The sequence below is a fragment of the Asterias rubens genome, chromosome 4 (genome assembly GCF_902459465.1).
Source record: "Asterias rubens chromosome 4, eAstRub1.3, whole genome shotgun sequence".
Lineage (NCBI taxonomy): Eukaryota > Metazoa > Echinodermata > Asteroidea > Forcipulatida > Asteriidae > Asterias > Asterias rubens.
Genome location: NC_047065.1, coordinates 21,129,776 through 21,144,114, shown reverse-complemented (window position 1 = coordinate 21,144,114; position 14,339 = coordinate 21,129,776). Strand labels below are relative to the sequence as shown.

The window sequence follows — 14,339 nt, the reverse complement described above, 5'->3', positions numbered from 1 at the left end:
TTTTTCGTCCTTTCTTTCATTCCTATATAATCCTTATATTTTTTTAGTGGTTAGGCTGTGGCTAATGGCTGCCCCAGCAGTCGTAGTGGTCTGAACATCACAGTCACATTATATACATAGCCATAGCCACAACCTGTGACTAACTTTAGTAATACCTTTTCAGTTTAGTACTCAATCATTATAGAGAAAGTTCAAATGGTTGAAGTATACCAACTATCATAGAAATTGAAAGCCAATGATGATGTGACAATAAAGACTTTCTTAAATTAAAAAAACAGGATTGCCCTCCGAGTTTAGACCCTAGCAATGACTCTGGTAGGGTTAACATATTGAGGTAATTACATCTCTAAAATTACCTCACGTTTAAAACAACCTAAGGATCCCAAAACCAAAGCTGCAAGCCACAGCCGCAAACCAAAGCCCCAAGCAAAAAGCCCCAAGCAAAAGCCCCAAGCCAAAAGTTGCAAGCCAAAGCCGCAAGTCAAAGCCAAAAGCCGCAAGCCTAAGCCCCAAGCAAACAGCCACAAGCCTAAGCCGCAAGCCAGAGCCACAAGCCAAAGCCGCAAGCCAGAGCCACAAGGAGAATCCAATCAATCTGAACTGCCTCAACTTGTACAGGACTTTCACTGACTACTGTCTGGTACACTGACTCATTTTTAATGTATAATGTATCCTGGAAAAGACGTTTCAACCATCACAACATTTGTTTTCATCAGAATCAAGCAGAACCGCAGGATTAGCCGGCCTTATAATCTGAGGTCCGGCTTGAAAATAATCTGCATCTCAGGTGTGCAAACAATGGGAGACTTTCTTGGACGATAGAGGGCAGCAGACTTACCGGGTAAATCCATTGTTCTCAGAAGTATGCGCATGTTCAGAACTACGTAAACAATGGAAATTTACCCGGTATGTCTGCTGCCACCTAGCGTTGGAAAGTCTCCTATTAAGTGTGACCATCAGTTTCTATCCTGCTCTGCAAAGCATAGTTTGGCTTAATACACAATTACATGAGGGAACATTTTGTTGTTAATGTTTTTAAAGTTGCAACCTGAGATGGAACGAAACACAAAAGGAAAAACAAAAGGTTTCCAAAGAGGAATTCTCAAGACTTGGGTGCTCCACAAGGAAGTTCGTGTAGAAATTTTATAGGAGGATGTAAAATGCATTGAACAAAGGTAAACGCAACAAAATATGTCTCCACAGGGATGTCAAAAACAGAATGTGAACCCATATTGTCTATAACACTCAGCCCCTGTAGTTTCCTAGATATATAGATGAAACAAATCCCCAACAACATCAAGTATTGCTGCCATGGGACAAAGGAGGTCCACTGATGGATCAACTTATATATCCAAACTAGGACATGAATTATATAGGCCACTATTGCCCCGGGTCATGGCCTTGGTGCCCCTACAAATTACACCCACCAGTGAGTGCCCTCTGCAGAATGAAAATGGTCTTGGCCTTAGAAGTTATACATTTTAAATGCCTGTTTTTTTTTCTTTGTGTGATTTGACACTGTGAATACCAGACAAGGGTAACTGCAGGGATGAGATTGTGCAGACTTTTGGCTGAATTCAGACTTTTTATGTCGTCGGCCTGGTGAAGAAAATCAGACAATATTTTTTTTTCATAAATAAAGAAATCCTGCTCTGTGGTCTACTTCTCTAGTGCTTTGGATACTGTTTTCAAAAGCTCCTTGAAATCTATAACCCCACCGTTACCAAACAGTAGAAATGGCATCATTTCAACGTACCTTTGAATTTGTATCCAAGTTTCAGACTTTTCCGTAATGACTCTCACCCCTGTTAATAAACTACAATGTTTATAACTACAATATGTAAGGTGAACACAGGTTCTCAGTAAGCCTACTAAAATGGTACTTCTAAGGTTTTCTTTTCGTAGCTATTTTGCCCCAAGTAATCACCAGCATCTCTGTCCTCTTCTTCAAAACATCTTTGGCTAAAATCTTCCCTTTAAAGGATTATTCCTCAGTCTAGCAATTAGACCATGACAGCTCCTCAGAAGCATGCATAATAGTTATATCTTTACAGAGTATCCGTTATTGATACTTAACCTATTTAACGGATTGCCAACGAAATTGGATAAAATGTGACTAATAAGACCAAGGTAAAAGATCTCCATCCCCCAAAAATCAGAGTGGGAAGAGAAAAAGAAGTTGCTAGGTATGTCACATCAATCCATATAATAGCTAGGTTATTGAACAGTTCACGATCTCTCAATATGTCATAAATTAAGGGACATACACACTTCTTAGATGTAATATTCGGGAGGGAAATATCTTGACTTTTTAATGAAACACAATCTAAGTGGTTCTCCCCGTCTCCATCAAGCATCTTGGAGAGTCTCAAGCTCTGGCGTAGACAAACACTGGTCCGACCCTCATCAGCATGCAGTGGGATGAAGACCCATCTCGTGCGCCGCTCATCTTTGGAGTTTACACGGTGCCGTGTGACTGGACCATCGAACCCTTAATTGCATTAAATACATCAGGCAATACCTGTGCCTGCATAAAATAACCTACATTCAGAATTAGGACACAGCCATTTAGACAATTACTAGTCATAGGAGATGCGAATATATATGAAGGGTTATTCGAGTGTGCCGTGTGTGTGTGTGAGATATGATGACGGCCACATGACCGTGTTCATGCGACAAATGACAAAATTATGACGTGGGAGATATCGGCAAAAGATTAAGCTCTGCGAGGCAGGCAATGAGATTAATGAATACCGCGCTAATTAAATATTATACTTGCAAGAAGATAACCTATTGTCTGATCGAAAAATGTTAAGTTCCTTTGACTTCATCTCTGTAACTTGGTTTCCAGATTATATAAATGAATCAAGGAAGAGACTGAATGAATTTGTTTCAATTGAGCAGACAAAAAACCTAGTTTTTATTTCACTTTGGAAAGCACCATATGGTGCACAACAACTGTACTGCATACAGAATGAAGCACTTAATAAAACTTCTATTGTTTCTTTAACCATTAATAAAGAAGCCTTTATATATTTTTACATGAAAATTAGATAAGAGCCTGTGTATTGCTGTGTCACTCAAAGTTCTAGAATCAGATTCCTGAAGTATTCTCACTATTAAAGGGAAGGTATGCGTTTGGTAATTACTCAAAACAAATATTAACTTAAAAACTGACTTGGTAACGAGCATTGGAGAGCTGTTGATAGTATAAAACATTGCGATAAACAGCTCCCTCTGAAGTAGCATTGAATTTGAGAAAGAGGTAAGTTCTCACTAAAATAATAAAAGACTTCTAGCCAGAAGTTTTTTATTCCTATCTGAAAGCACACAAATTCGTCCAACAAGGGTGTTCTTCCCTCATAATTTTCTCGCAACTTTGATGACCAGTTAGGCTCAAATTTTAAAAGGCTTGTTATTTTATGCTTATGTTGGGATACACCAAGTGAGAAGATTAATCTTTGACAATTACCAAACATGTACCTTCCCTTGAAAGATCAACTTGAATGAAATCACTCAAACTAAGTGTAAAGTTTTCCTCCCTGGAATTTTGCTAAATTTGATCGGGAAAACTAGTCGCCCTTCTTTGATTTTTGGACCAGTGGTTTTTTTTTTCACCGTTGGTGGCACCCTGCATGGGTTCATAGCAAAGACCCAGAAAATTGAAAATTGAAATCAACAGTGAAGTACCAGTGCCTCAGAAAACCAGCATAAACAAACTAGTTCATGCTGTAATCGTAAAATATGTCACAACACGCACCTTTCATCGTCTTGTTTGGATTGAGTTCACAGTGTGCCCTCACAGTGCTGTTTTCAATCCTAGTTACTTAGGGACTTTTTGTGAAACTCAGAATTTTTGCCCAGCCCAACACTGATAAAAGTGATTGTTTTTTTCACATTATGAAACCATTTCTTTTATAATTTCACTCATTTTGTGTACAGTTAAACACTCATACACCGGTTTACCTTTCTGTAACAAGGGAAAAACAATCTTAATTCATTTCAAGTTGATCTTTAAGAAATGTTTTTAGACGCAGATTGAACTACTTGAAGCAGCAATGTCTTCACACAAGCTGCTCATATCCTTTAGTAAATGTCGAGTGTTTTTATAAAAAGAGCAGAGTACACTTTTCCAAATGTCGAGACCCATCTCACACACTCAATTCTTTACAGAACCAAGACTTTTTTCCAATAAGAGACTACATGGCTATCAACCACAAACTAAGTATCTCTTACCTCTACACAATGAAAAGCTTTACAAATCTCTCTCAGATAAACGTTTTGTTTTATGTCTACATTCTGACAAAATTGTCCACAAAAGGTAACACTTTTTTAATGAAGTTTCAATTTTATCACACACTCCTAGAAAAATACCTTGAACTAAGAGTGTGCTAGAGTGTTCATGGAAATTAGAACAAGAAAGAAACATGACATCTAGAATGGCAAAGGTTATGGGTTTGAATCTCACCCAAGTATTACACCTGTGGTTTTTGTTTTTGACTCGGAAAGTATAAAGTGCTTAACAAACAACGGTGAAAGGTAAAACAAAACTAATAACAGACCATAAAGAATGTTTGTAATATCTATATTTTGACACAAAATTATCCGCAAGTATTATTCTTTTTTTGTTTACTTCATCCTAGTAACCCTGACAAGAATGAACATCTTTTTAAAATTGGGGAAGAAATGTGTAAGAGTACACTAAACAAAAACTCCAGAACACAATGTACCTTATCCATTGATGTCATTATAAATGCCATCATCTAAAATATAAAAGGATGGTGATATGGAAAACGCAAACTTTGTACAAGCAGCACATAGGTTGAGCCAATGATCAACCTTCTTTTGACCTAAAGCTGAGGGCGTCCTACTTAAATGACAACATTTGCATAAGGTCTATTGTCCAACCCGATCAATACAATCAGTTTAAAAAGCAGAAGGATTGATCTTTTGATCCAAAATAAATATATAATTTCATAAACACACAAGATGCATATTTTTCTTTTGGTACTTTTTTAATTTTAAGGTTATTTACATGGACGGTATAAAAAGTCTCTATGGAGTATATATACAAAAGGGTCCGTGTCATCATTATCAAAGCAGGCCAGTGGCTGTACAATAAAACTATAAACTTTGACCCAGTTCCTGCATGTGCCCTCCCTTTTATTTGGAGGGAAGGTGTACGGATACAGTAACTGGTTGAGAATTCATAATTCCATTGTTTAAAGTTTACTTTTGTATGTACTTTTGAATAATTACAAGAACTGTCACTTTGACTATACACTTTGCACTATTTTGTGATTTATGGCAGCATTGAAAAATACAACTACAGGCCTGGTTTGATCTTGACCACTCAGCACCTATTAAAACTTAACTCAAGTAAAAAAACAAAAACAAGGCAGACCTTGTAGAAAACTATTATGCAAGACAAGCATAATATATAAGTACTCTCCAACAGAAGGTGATGAATGTGTTGTTGTGTGCATGGCATTGGTAAGATTAACAATATAAACATACGCAGATTTGCACATAAGTTACATGGTATAAAGATGAACATGTTGGAAAACTTCCATTGAATTTGTTTTGCCTAATGCACAGTTTTTCAGAAATAAAGTAAAACAATCCAATTTGGTTCCCGCCAAGTCATTCATCTGATCTTTGAAAACAGTGATCGGGTTTTTCACTGCCGTTTGTGAATACGCAGCATTCCTGGTTTGATTTTTACGGCACATGCACGCACACAACTACGCACACGCGCACAGACACCATCTTGTAGGGCAGATATTTGAACGGTGACGTCATATTCAATCTGGTCTACCCATGAACTAAAAAAGGTTGGATCACACAAACTGTGGATACAATACCAAAACCAACATTGGGTCTATCCTTTACATGGAAGTTTAAACAAATCATGTGCGATAACAAGTTTATGATAACATTATCATTGTTGCATCTCACTTTACAGAACTGCTACCTAATATTAGAGATGCTCAAGATGGAAGACTTGGATGAAGACGCACTGTTCCTGCTCGCCTTGTTCTTCTTCTTCTCCTTAACATCTCCTCCTGGTGATGGACCCTTCAGGCTAGGTAACGCCAACGGCTTCATCCTCTCTGAAAGGCGTAGCCCCTCATTCTCCTCTCTCAGGTAGTTTACTTCTCGTTTCAGGTGAACAAATTCCCTAAAGTTCAATCCTTCTGATTTCTCAACGATGGGTTTCTTGGGGAAGCTGTCAGCGAGGAGGACCTCTCTCTTTCGGATCTCATCTTGGAGTCTCTCGATGAAGGCAAGCATCCTATCTCTCTCAACAAGCTCCTCTTGGAGCTCTGTCGACTTCTCCTCCAGTTCTCCTCTCAAGGATGTCTCGCTCTCACTCACCCTGGCAATCTCTTGCTGATACGCTATCGCCTCTTTGCTCAGTCTCGCAACGTACTTCTTCAGTTTCTCGTTACCCTCGTTCTTCTCCTGTTTGAAGCTCCTCGCTGATTCCAACTCATTCTCGAGGTGTTCTATCTTAAACGTGAACTCCTTGATCTTTTGATGGGCTTCACCCAGCTCCAAGGTCAGACGTTCCCTGCAAGCTTCACAATCTTGGAGTTGGTTGGCGTCAGCCTTCAGGCCAATGTTCTCATTTGCCAGGCGTGTGCTTTCGGCGGAGAGATGCTCATTTGCTGTCTTCAATTCCATGACTTGGGCGATGGTACGATCAAGTTGTTGGATCAGCACCTACAGCGATGGCAACGGTAAAAAAAGAAAAGTGCTCACGTCTGAATTTTTATTAGGTACACTGTACAGCTACTTGGTAATCCTACTGCACTAATTTAGAGAGAAAAGGGGTTCCAATGTTTAAAGGGGTTGAGATGGATATTGATATGTAAAACACAGAAGGAGTAATTCGGTATTCCTCATCTGTCATGCATTTTAACAAAGAAAAAAAGAACAAAATATTATTTTTACAAAAATGTATGTTAAAAATTGAACCCTTTTATGAACAAGACTAAAAACATTGTCTGATTCTTACTGCTTTTTTTACTTCATAAAATCACAGTACGGCCACAGTAAATCAACATTAAAGGAACATTACAGAGTTGGTTTCGCTTCAAAACATTTGCTGGCAGTATAAGCACTTTATGTAATCCACCATAACAAAATTATACATAAACTGAAAAACCTGGGGAAGTTTGAGAGCAATCAGCCAACTGGGTCACGAGAAAATAGTGAAAGCCGATTGCACATTTTTCATGACATCGATGCAAAAAAATGAATAAAACGCTCACTGAGCCATGAAATTCAAACGTGAAACAAGATAAGTTATTTCTCATCAAATATGACATTTATTTCAGAGAGAAATATTTCAAGGGATATTTTATACTATCATCATCATTAGGCCGTGGAAGTTTGATGTAAATCTGTGATCTTCACAATTTTGTTTTCTTGCCAATTCTGGAAAGCTCTTGAAATAAAAAGTACTTTTTGTTTGTGTTTCAAGGAACAGCATTTTGTTTGGCTGTGAAGACAAAAACTTGGTGAAAGCAGAATTGGGTACATTTTAATTTCTCCTCAGGCATTTCAAGATAAGTCTGTAAAATCTTTCAAATTTGTAAACCAGCTACCATAGTTTACTTTTGTTTCAACTTCAAAATGGTTTTGAAGCTCATTTACAACTATTCCGCAGTAACCACACAGAATCATTCATGACTTGGGCGTCTGTTTTTGCCCCTCTCTCTCTCTCTCTCTTTAAATTTTGATTAAAGTAACCCACTCATTTGCTGGATATTACAAAAATTATAAAAACAGGTCATAAGGAACACTACAACTCATCAATAAAAATCTACAACTTGCAGTGCATTATTAAACCCCGAACACCATCACACCCTCCCACCAATAGACATAAAACTCTTTCCCCCTTCCTTCAAAAAAAAAAAAGAGAAGAAAAAAAAAGGGAAAAAAAAGGGACATCTAAATTATCGAGGTGATGTGTCACACTATCAATCATAATATTCTGGGTCATGATTGCGTCACCCACCGCCGGCTGCCTTTGAACCGGCCAGACTAAAATGTATGGAACCGTGTCGTTGACAATCACTGTCAGTCATGCCTGACCGACTGCAGGCGCTGAGGGTTTAGCTGCCTAAACACGCTCTGCGGCACTGCGTACATTTACCCTTTCACGGTCTGTTACCGTAAGTCAACTCAGTCGTGGAGAGAGAGAGAGAGAGAGAGACCCGAGTTGTTGGATAGAACCCCCCCCCCCCCCCCCACTTCTTAAATATATACAAGCATTAGTCCTCCCTCCAGAAAACCCAATTTGCGATAATGTAATAATTATTGTTAATACTTTTTCATCGTTGAGGCAAACATTGCACATCATGGTCGAGTGGGCACTGCCTTGATTGCCAGAGCAAACGCATTCTCCCAAATGGGAACAAATTTCAAAAACTGTGTCAAATTTCCTTAAACTGTGCCGACGTCTGTTTCTATACCCAACAATTAAAAGTAGAGCACTCATTTTCAGTGTTTTCTAAAAGAAAGAAAAAAACACCTTCATTATCAAGTTGAGAAATTCACACTTGAATCAGTATCAAGGGAATCTAAGGATGGACTGAGGCATCATGTACAACTGTGATGTAGTTTTCTTCACACAAATCTTAAGCCTTGTTATATTTACAGTGCTTTAAACCTTGCCTTGTAAACAAGCAAGTAAATAAGTAAGAAAACAAGTATTTCAATCACTTTGATTTTCTAAACACATCTTGAATTTCTTCATATAAGTAAGACAGTAAAGGTTGGTGTTTTGCTATTTTGTTTTCTTAATTTAAGAAAATCACAAAGTTGGTTTCGTAACTACTACTACTCCAGACAGAAAAACAAGCTTCCCACTTGATTTGGTTTCACTTGAAGACAACTGTTTCTTAATCCTATCACGTATCTCATGCCTAAGAAAAACATTCAATTGGGAATTGTTAAAATAAAATTTCTATTGGTGCACAAGCTAGCCTATCGGCTTGATACGCACAACGTGAGTCCAAAAAAAGAAGAGAAAACCATATAGAATGCTCCAGCCGTCGATTTTCAACAAACTCTTCCTGACTTAGGATTAATCTTAGGACCTAGGACGAGTTCAGTTCTGTATCCGAAGACGTTAGAACGAATTGGCCCCCATCCTAAGTTCGGACGGGTTACTCATCCTAACTCGAGATAGGATTAATCCCAGCATTTCGTGAAATCGGCTGATGATTGCATAGTAGGACTTTAAAAACCCAAGATAGTCACGAAGTAGAAAACATTCAGCAGACTTTGTTTAAATTCAGCGTGCTTCGGCCAAACTTCCAAAATTGGGGTCCAGAATGTCCCACAGTTTAAAAAGAAACCTGGGGAGAACCCATGATGATGACAACCTTTAATTAACAAGTTGTTTGGATGGTGTGTTTATAAAAAATAGACAGGAGTAAAAAAAAACCTCCAAAACCAAAACTGAAAGAAGTTGCCTGTAAAGGATGTGGGAACTTTTTGTAACACAAAACACAATGTCCACAGATTTACATTAAACTTCTGTTGAAAGATAATGACAGTAGAAAGCTTCCCTTAAAATATTACTTGAGAAATTAGTAAAACAATGTCATGATTCAGAATGCTAAAATAATGTTCAACTACCCAAGACTAAAATAATTTGTGTAACTAGTTTAACAATTTCTCAAAAACTAAAGCACCTTTAATAGCAAGTAATATTTTAAGGGAAACTTTCTACCATCATTATCTTCAAACTGTGTGAGTTTGATGTAAATTTGTGGACATTGTGTTTTGTGTCCTACAAAAAGTACCCAGACCCTTTAAATTGGGAACAAGAGCACCTGCTTAGAGAAAATTGTCACAGGTTAGCTGTAAGAAATGTCTCAGTGATATTGAAGAGTGTGAATGAATGAAACCTTATGATGTATCGTTCCTTTACATAAAGACATACTTACATCTAGCTTAAGGTCATGCTTTTTCAGTTGGTCTAACTGATCGGTAAGCCGGGCATTCTTCTCTTCCAGCGCTTGATTCAAAGACTGCAGCTGGAATAGAAAGCAAAGTGAGAAGCCATTTATTACGACAGACAGGAACACACCGATCAGATGAGCACAGTGGATGTGGGGTCAATTTTATAATTTGTCATGGTTTTTAACATGGTATGTCCAAATAAATAAATACTAAATAAAACAGACAATGATATTTGATTCTTTATAATAAAAAAAAGTAGAAACACACAAATCAGATGAGCACAGTGAATGTTGAGTAAATTCCATAATTTGTCTTGGTATTTAAAGACCCTGGACGCTATTGGTAGTTGTCAAAGACCAGTCTTCTCACTTGGTGTTTCTCAACAAATGCATAAAATAACAAACCTGTGAAAATTTGAGCTCAGTTGGTCGTTGAAGTTGCGAGACCTCAAATTCTAAATCTGAAGTCCTGAAATCCATTTGCAGAAAATTACTTTTTTCTCGAAAACTACGTCACTTCAGAGGGAGCCGTTTCTCACAATGTTTTATACTATCAACCTCTCCCCATTACTCGTTACCAAGTAAGGTTTTTATGCTAATAATTTTTTTGAGTAATTACCAATAGTGTCCACTGCCTTTAACATGATGTGTCCAAATAAATAAATAAATAAATAAATAAATAAATACTAAATAAAACAGGCAATGATATTTGATCCTTTGTATGAAAAAAGGAGGAATACACAGATCAGATGAGCACAGTGATATGGAGTAAATTCCATAATTTGTCAAATTTTGGTTCTTTGAAAAAAAGGAAGGAATATTTTTGTCCAGTCAAAGGGCTGACCTATATAAGGTGTAGGCTTTAACTCAATAGAAACCATCTGTTAATCATCACCATAATTATGCCCAGACACTGTTAATATGTTTGATTTGTTGACTTTGTTATTTTCAGAAATAACTTCAGTGAATTTCCAGGAAAAATTTCAGGATAAACAGAAATATACAGTATGGGACTACCTTGGAATACGCCTCTCTGAATATTTGTGCATGACATCTCAATTTTTACCCAAAATGAGGCTATGGGCGCAAGTCCCCCATCACTTGCAGTGGCTCCGCCCATTGCCTCGTTTTGGGTTAACATTGTGACGTACCTCATGCATAAATATTAAGAGAGGCGAATGGGTCTAGCAACTATGGTCTCTAACAGGTTTATAGACGTTTTAGAACTTGTTAATAACAAACATTGATTTTTTTTCAAAGAGCAAAATTAAAAGCACGGTAAATAAAATATATTGACAAACAAATCCCAGCCAAAAAAAAAAAAAAAACTAGTTTACAATAATTTAATGAGATCACTTGTACACAGTAGGATCATGGGATTGGAGAAACCATAGCCTATAAATAGAATGTAATTCACTCCACATTGTGGTTCTGTCATTCAAGACCTTCCACATATGGACAATAATCCTTTAAAAAAAAAAAAAACTAAAAAGACAACAACACATGCAGTTTTAGAATAGTTGAATGAAATCACAATGTGCAAAAATGTAATCTTGGGGGGGGGGGTAGGAAACCATAGCCAGAGAAATTGTATGGCTGGCCGCCATTATGTTTGATCATTCAAGACCTATTTGCCTATTAACTTGTTGATGATCCCAGCAGGCAGATAAGGTGAAATGTAAGAAACGGAGTAACACGCGCGTAGCTAGGGTTGCCTTAGGGCACACCATCCAGCGCAAAGCCGTCACTGCGGAGCACAATGGATCTCCGCTCACTATCAGAATCCAGAATTTGTTCAAATTGAAAATGACCTTTTTTTTAAAGGGAGGGAAATCTTATTCAATTTTACACTCATTGACATACTAGACGTGGTCAGTTAAAAAAAAAACATGTGAAGACGCACTTTAGTTTAGAGGCCTGTGTAAGCCTGGATTTGATTAAGTTAATTAAACTACCTCGGCGTTGATGCATATTTTACATTGAATCATAACTAATTGAAGAAAATAATTAAAGACGACTTCTTATGTAAAAGCCTTCGAGACGGACTCTGCTAGGGTTGAAACGTCAGGCCAATAACTTTTTTTTTTTTTGCCTAACGTGTCATTTTGGTTAGTAAGCAGTTTGCAACAGCTAATTTTTTTTTATCTCTTTTATTTAATTGAAGTTTACATTTTCATGTGTGAACAACTGGAAAATAGTTTAAATTGTGAATAACTAAAATTTCTTTCAAAATTGGTTTAACTTTTAAATACAACTTGGTAGAGAAAGAAGCCCATGTGACAACTTTGTTCAGTCTTCTTTAAAAGTAACAAAATAATTTTGACGAAAAAAAAAAATTTCTTAAAGAAAGATTAGATAATTTTAATAAATACCCATAAAGATTGGGATGAATCACAAAAAGTAAAAAGCGATATTTCAAAAGTCAAAATTTGTATATGACAAAACAAAATTAGCTGTTGCCAAAAGACCTATGGCACAAGAAATTTGCTAATGGTCTGAAATTTCGTCCTGAAATGAGTCTTTTCTATTATTTTAGGCTCGAGAAAAACTTGAGGGTTGAAGCATCAGACCATTATTTGTTAATTGTAGAAGAATGAATGAAACAGTAACTTTCGTGAAGTTGCTTTGAAGAAATGCTTCTGCTTACCGTAAGCAAAGAATTGACGATTACAAAGCAGGTAATTCCGCACTTTCGTCAAGCGTATTTCAGGGAATTTTTACCTGGAGTGTGCATGCGTTTTACACATTGCTAGCCATTCTTCATTTACACAGCTAGAAATATGTATTTCCGGCCTGATGTACATTTTGTGAGAACAATAGATTAACCTTTCTAGTCTGCTGCCACCTTGTGACAGGGAAAGTCTCCGGTTAATTTCAGTATCATGAGATTCACTGACCTACATTCTTAAAATCACAATTTTGTCCATACTTTGCTGAAAAAAACTTTCAAACGTATCACTTTAGAAAGCAAATATCACTGATATTTACCCTGAAGTTTGAGTTCGGCACAAATTCCAACATGATCCTGTTCAAACATTGACTTTGTTGGGTTGTGTATCTTCTAATAGTGCCTCGCAATCCTTCTTACTTTTGGTGAGGAAGGAAAATAAATCCAGATTATGACAATTCCATGCATGAAAACTGAGGCCGTGTCCGAAACGACGACTTCGGCTACAGCTACGTCTAGATCAGCGCGTCCACCAGTGTTGAAGAATAGGCAGACACGCGCGATCTAGCCGTAGCTGTAGCCGAAGTCGCCGTTTTGGACACGGCCTAAGACTCACACATTTTTACTTGTCATAATTTACCCCAAATCAGTTTAAGACAGGTTTCTTCCCCAAATTTCTCTTAAAAATTTGGTTCAAGGTTATTCAGTTTATTCAAATTCAGTTTTGTGGCGCGTTTATTTCACAAGGGAGACAGTCCCTCCTTATAAAAGAGAAGAAAATATTACCAGACTCTGACCTTCTGTTTAAAAGGTGTGAAATGCCATCTTATTTGATATTCTTTCAGAGTCACGTTAATTTGAAGCATAACGTCACCAGATAGCAACAATGAATGTGTCTTAACATTCCAAACAGGAATTTCTGATTCAGTCAAAAGGTCAAATTTAATACCTCTTTGATTGCATTTTAAAAAAAAATCCACGTACACGAATTTACAGACCCATATATTATTATGATAGTCATGCATTTCATAGATGTTGACAAATTCACCCTGGAAGAATATCAAAATTTTACACTGTTTTAACTGTGAGGTAAGAGACTTATAGTAACCTTTCTTTTTCCACTTTCTTAAGGACTGACACTAGAAACCGAGTGGATAACAAGACTGAACTCAAAACTTGGAGTCCCTCTTTAAAAAACTTCGCTCACATTTAGTGGAAGCATATGTTACCAAAACATGATTATTTCCCTGGAGAGAAATGCAGACTATCATAAACACTCATGATAATTAATATATTTAAATGTTTTTTAAACTCGTACAAATTATTTCAGCCGACAGGCTGTGAGAGTGTTTTTTAATTTTTATTAAACCATACAAATTTCATTTTCAATTATTTACATCAAACAAATCACCAGGGCACTTTCTCATCAAAGGAAACCAAAACTAAGCAGTCCTCTTGATGAAATGAATCAACAAGATTTTTCACTTCAAACACAGAGTTCTCAGACAACAGCAACCTGTGCATCTTTGTGTACAAAGTCCTGTTCAGTTACAGGCTATAATATAAAGGTTTGCCCTCAACACACACATACATGTAGATGTCACTTGGGTTTAATGTATGTACTTGTACACATCTCAATGAGCGAGGCATTAAGGATGTTAAATAATAATTTGATTAAAAGTCAGCTGCCT

At 37.0% G+C, this 14,339-nt stretch overlaps 1 protein-coding gene across 1 annotated transcript in view; it reads right to left on the bottom strand.

Moving 5' to 3' along the window:
* Positions 1-3,590: 3,590 nt before the first annotated feature.
* LOC117289116 (myosin heavy chain, striated muscle-like) overlaps positions 3,591-14,339 on the bottom strand; it is a 56,313-nt gene continuing 45,564 nt past the window's right edge. Inside the window, exons 4-5 of the mRNA XM_033770087.1 lie at positions 9,966-10,055; positions 3,591-6,726 (exon numbers count right to left, since the gene is read on the bottom strand). Coding sequence (XP_033625978.1) covers positions 5,971-6,726; positions 9,966-10,055 — 846 coding nt within the window. The 3' untranslated portion in view covers positions 3,591-5,970. The remainder of the gene's footprint in view (positions 6,727-9,965; positions 10,056-14,339) is intronic.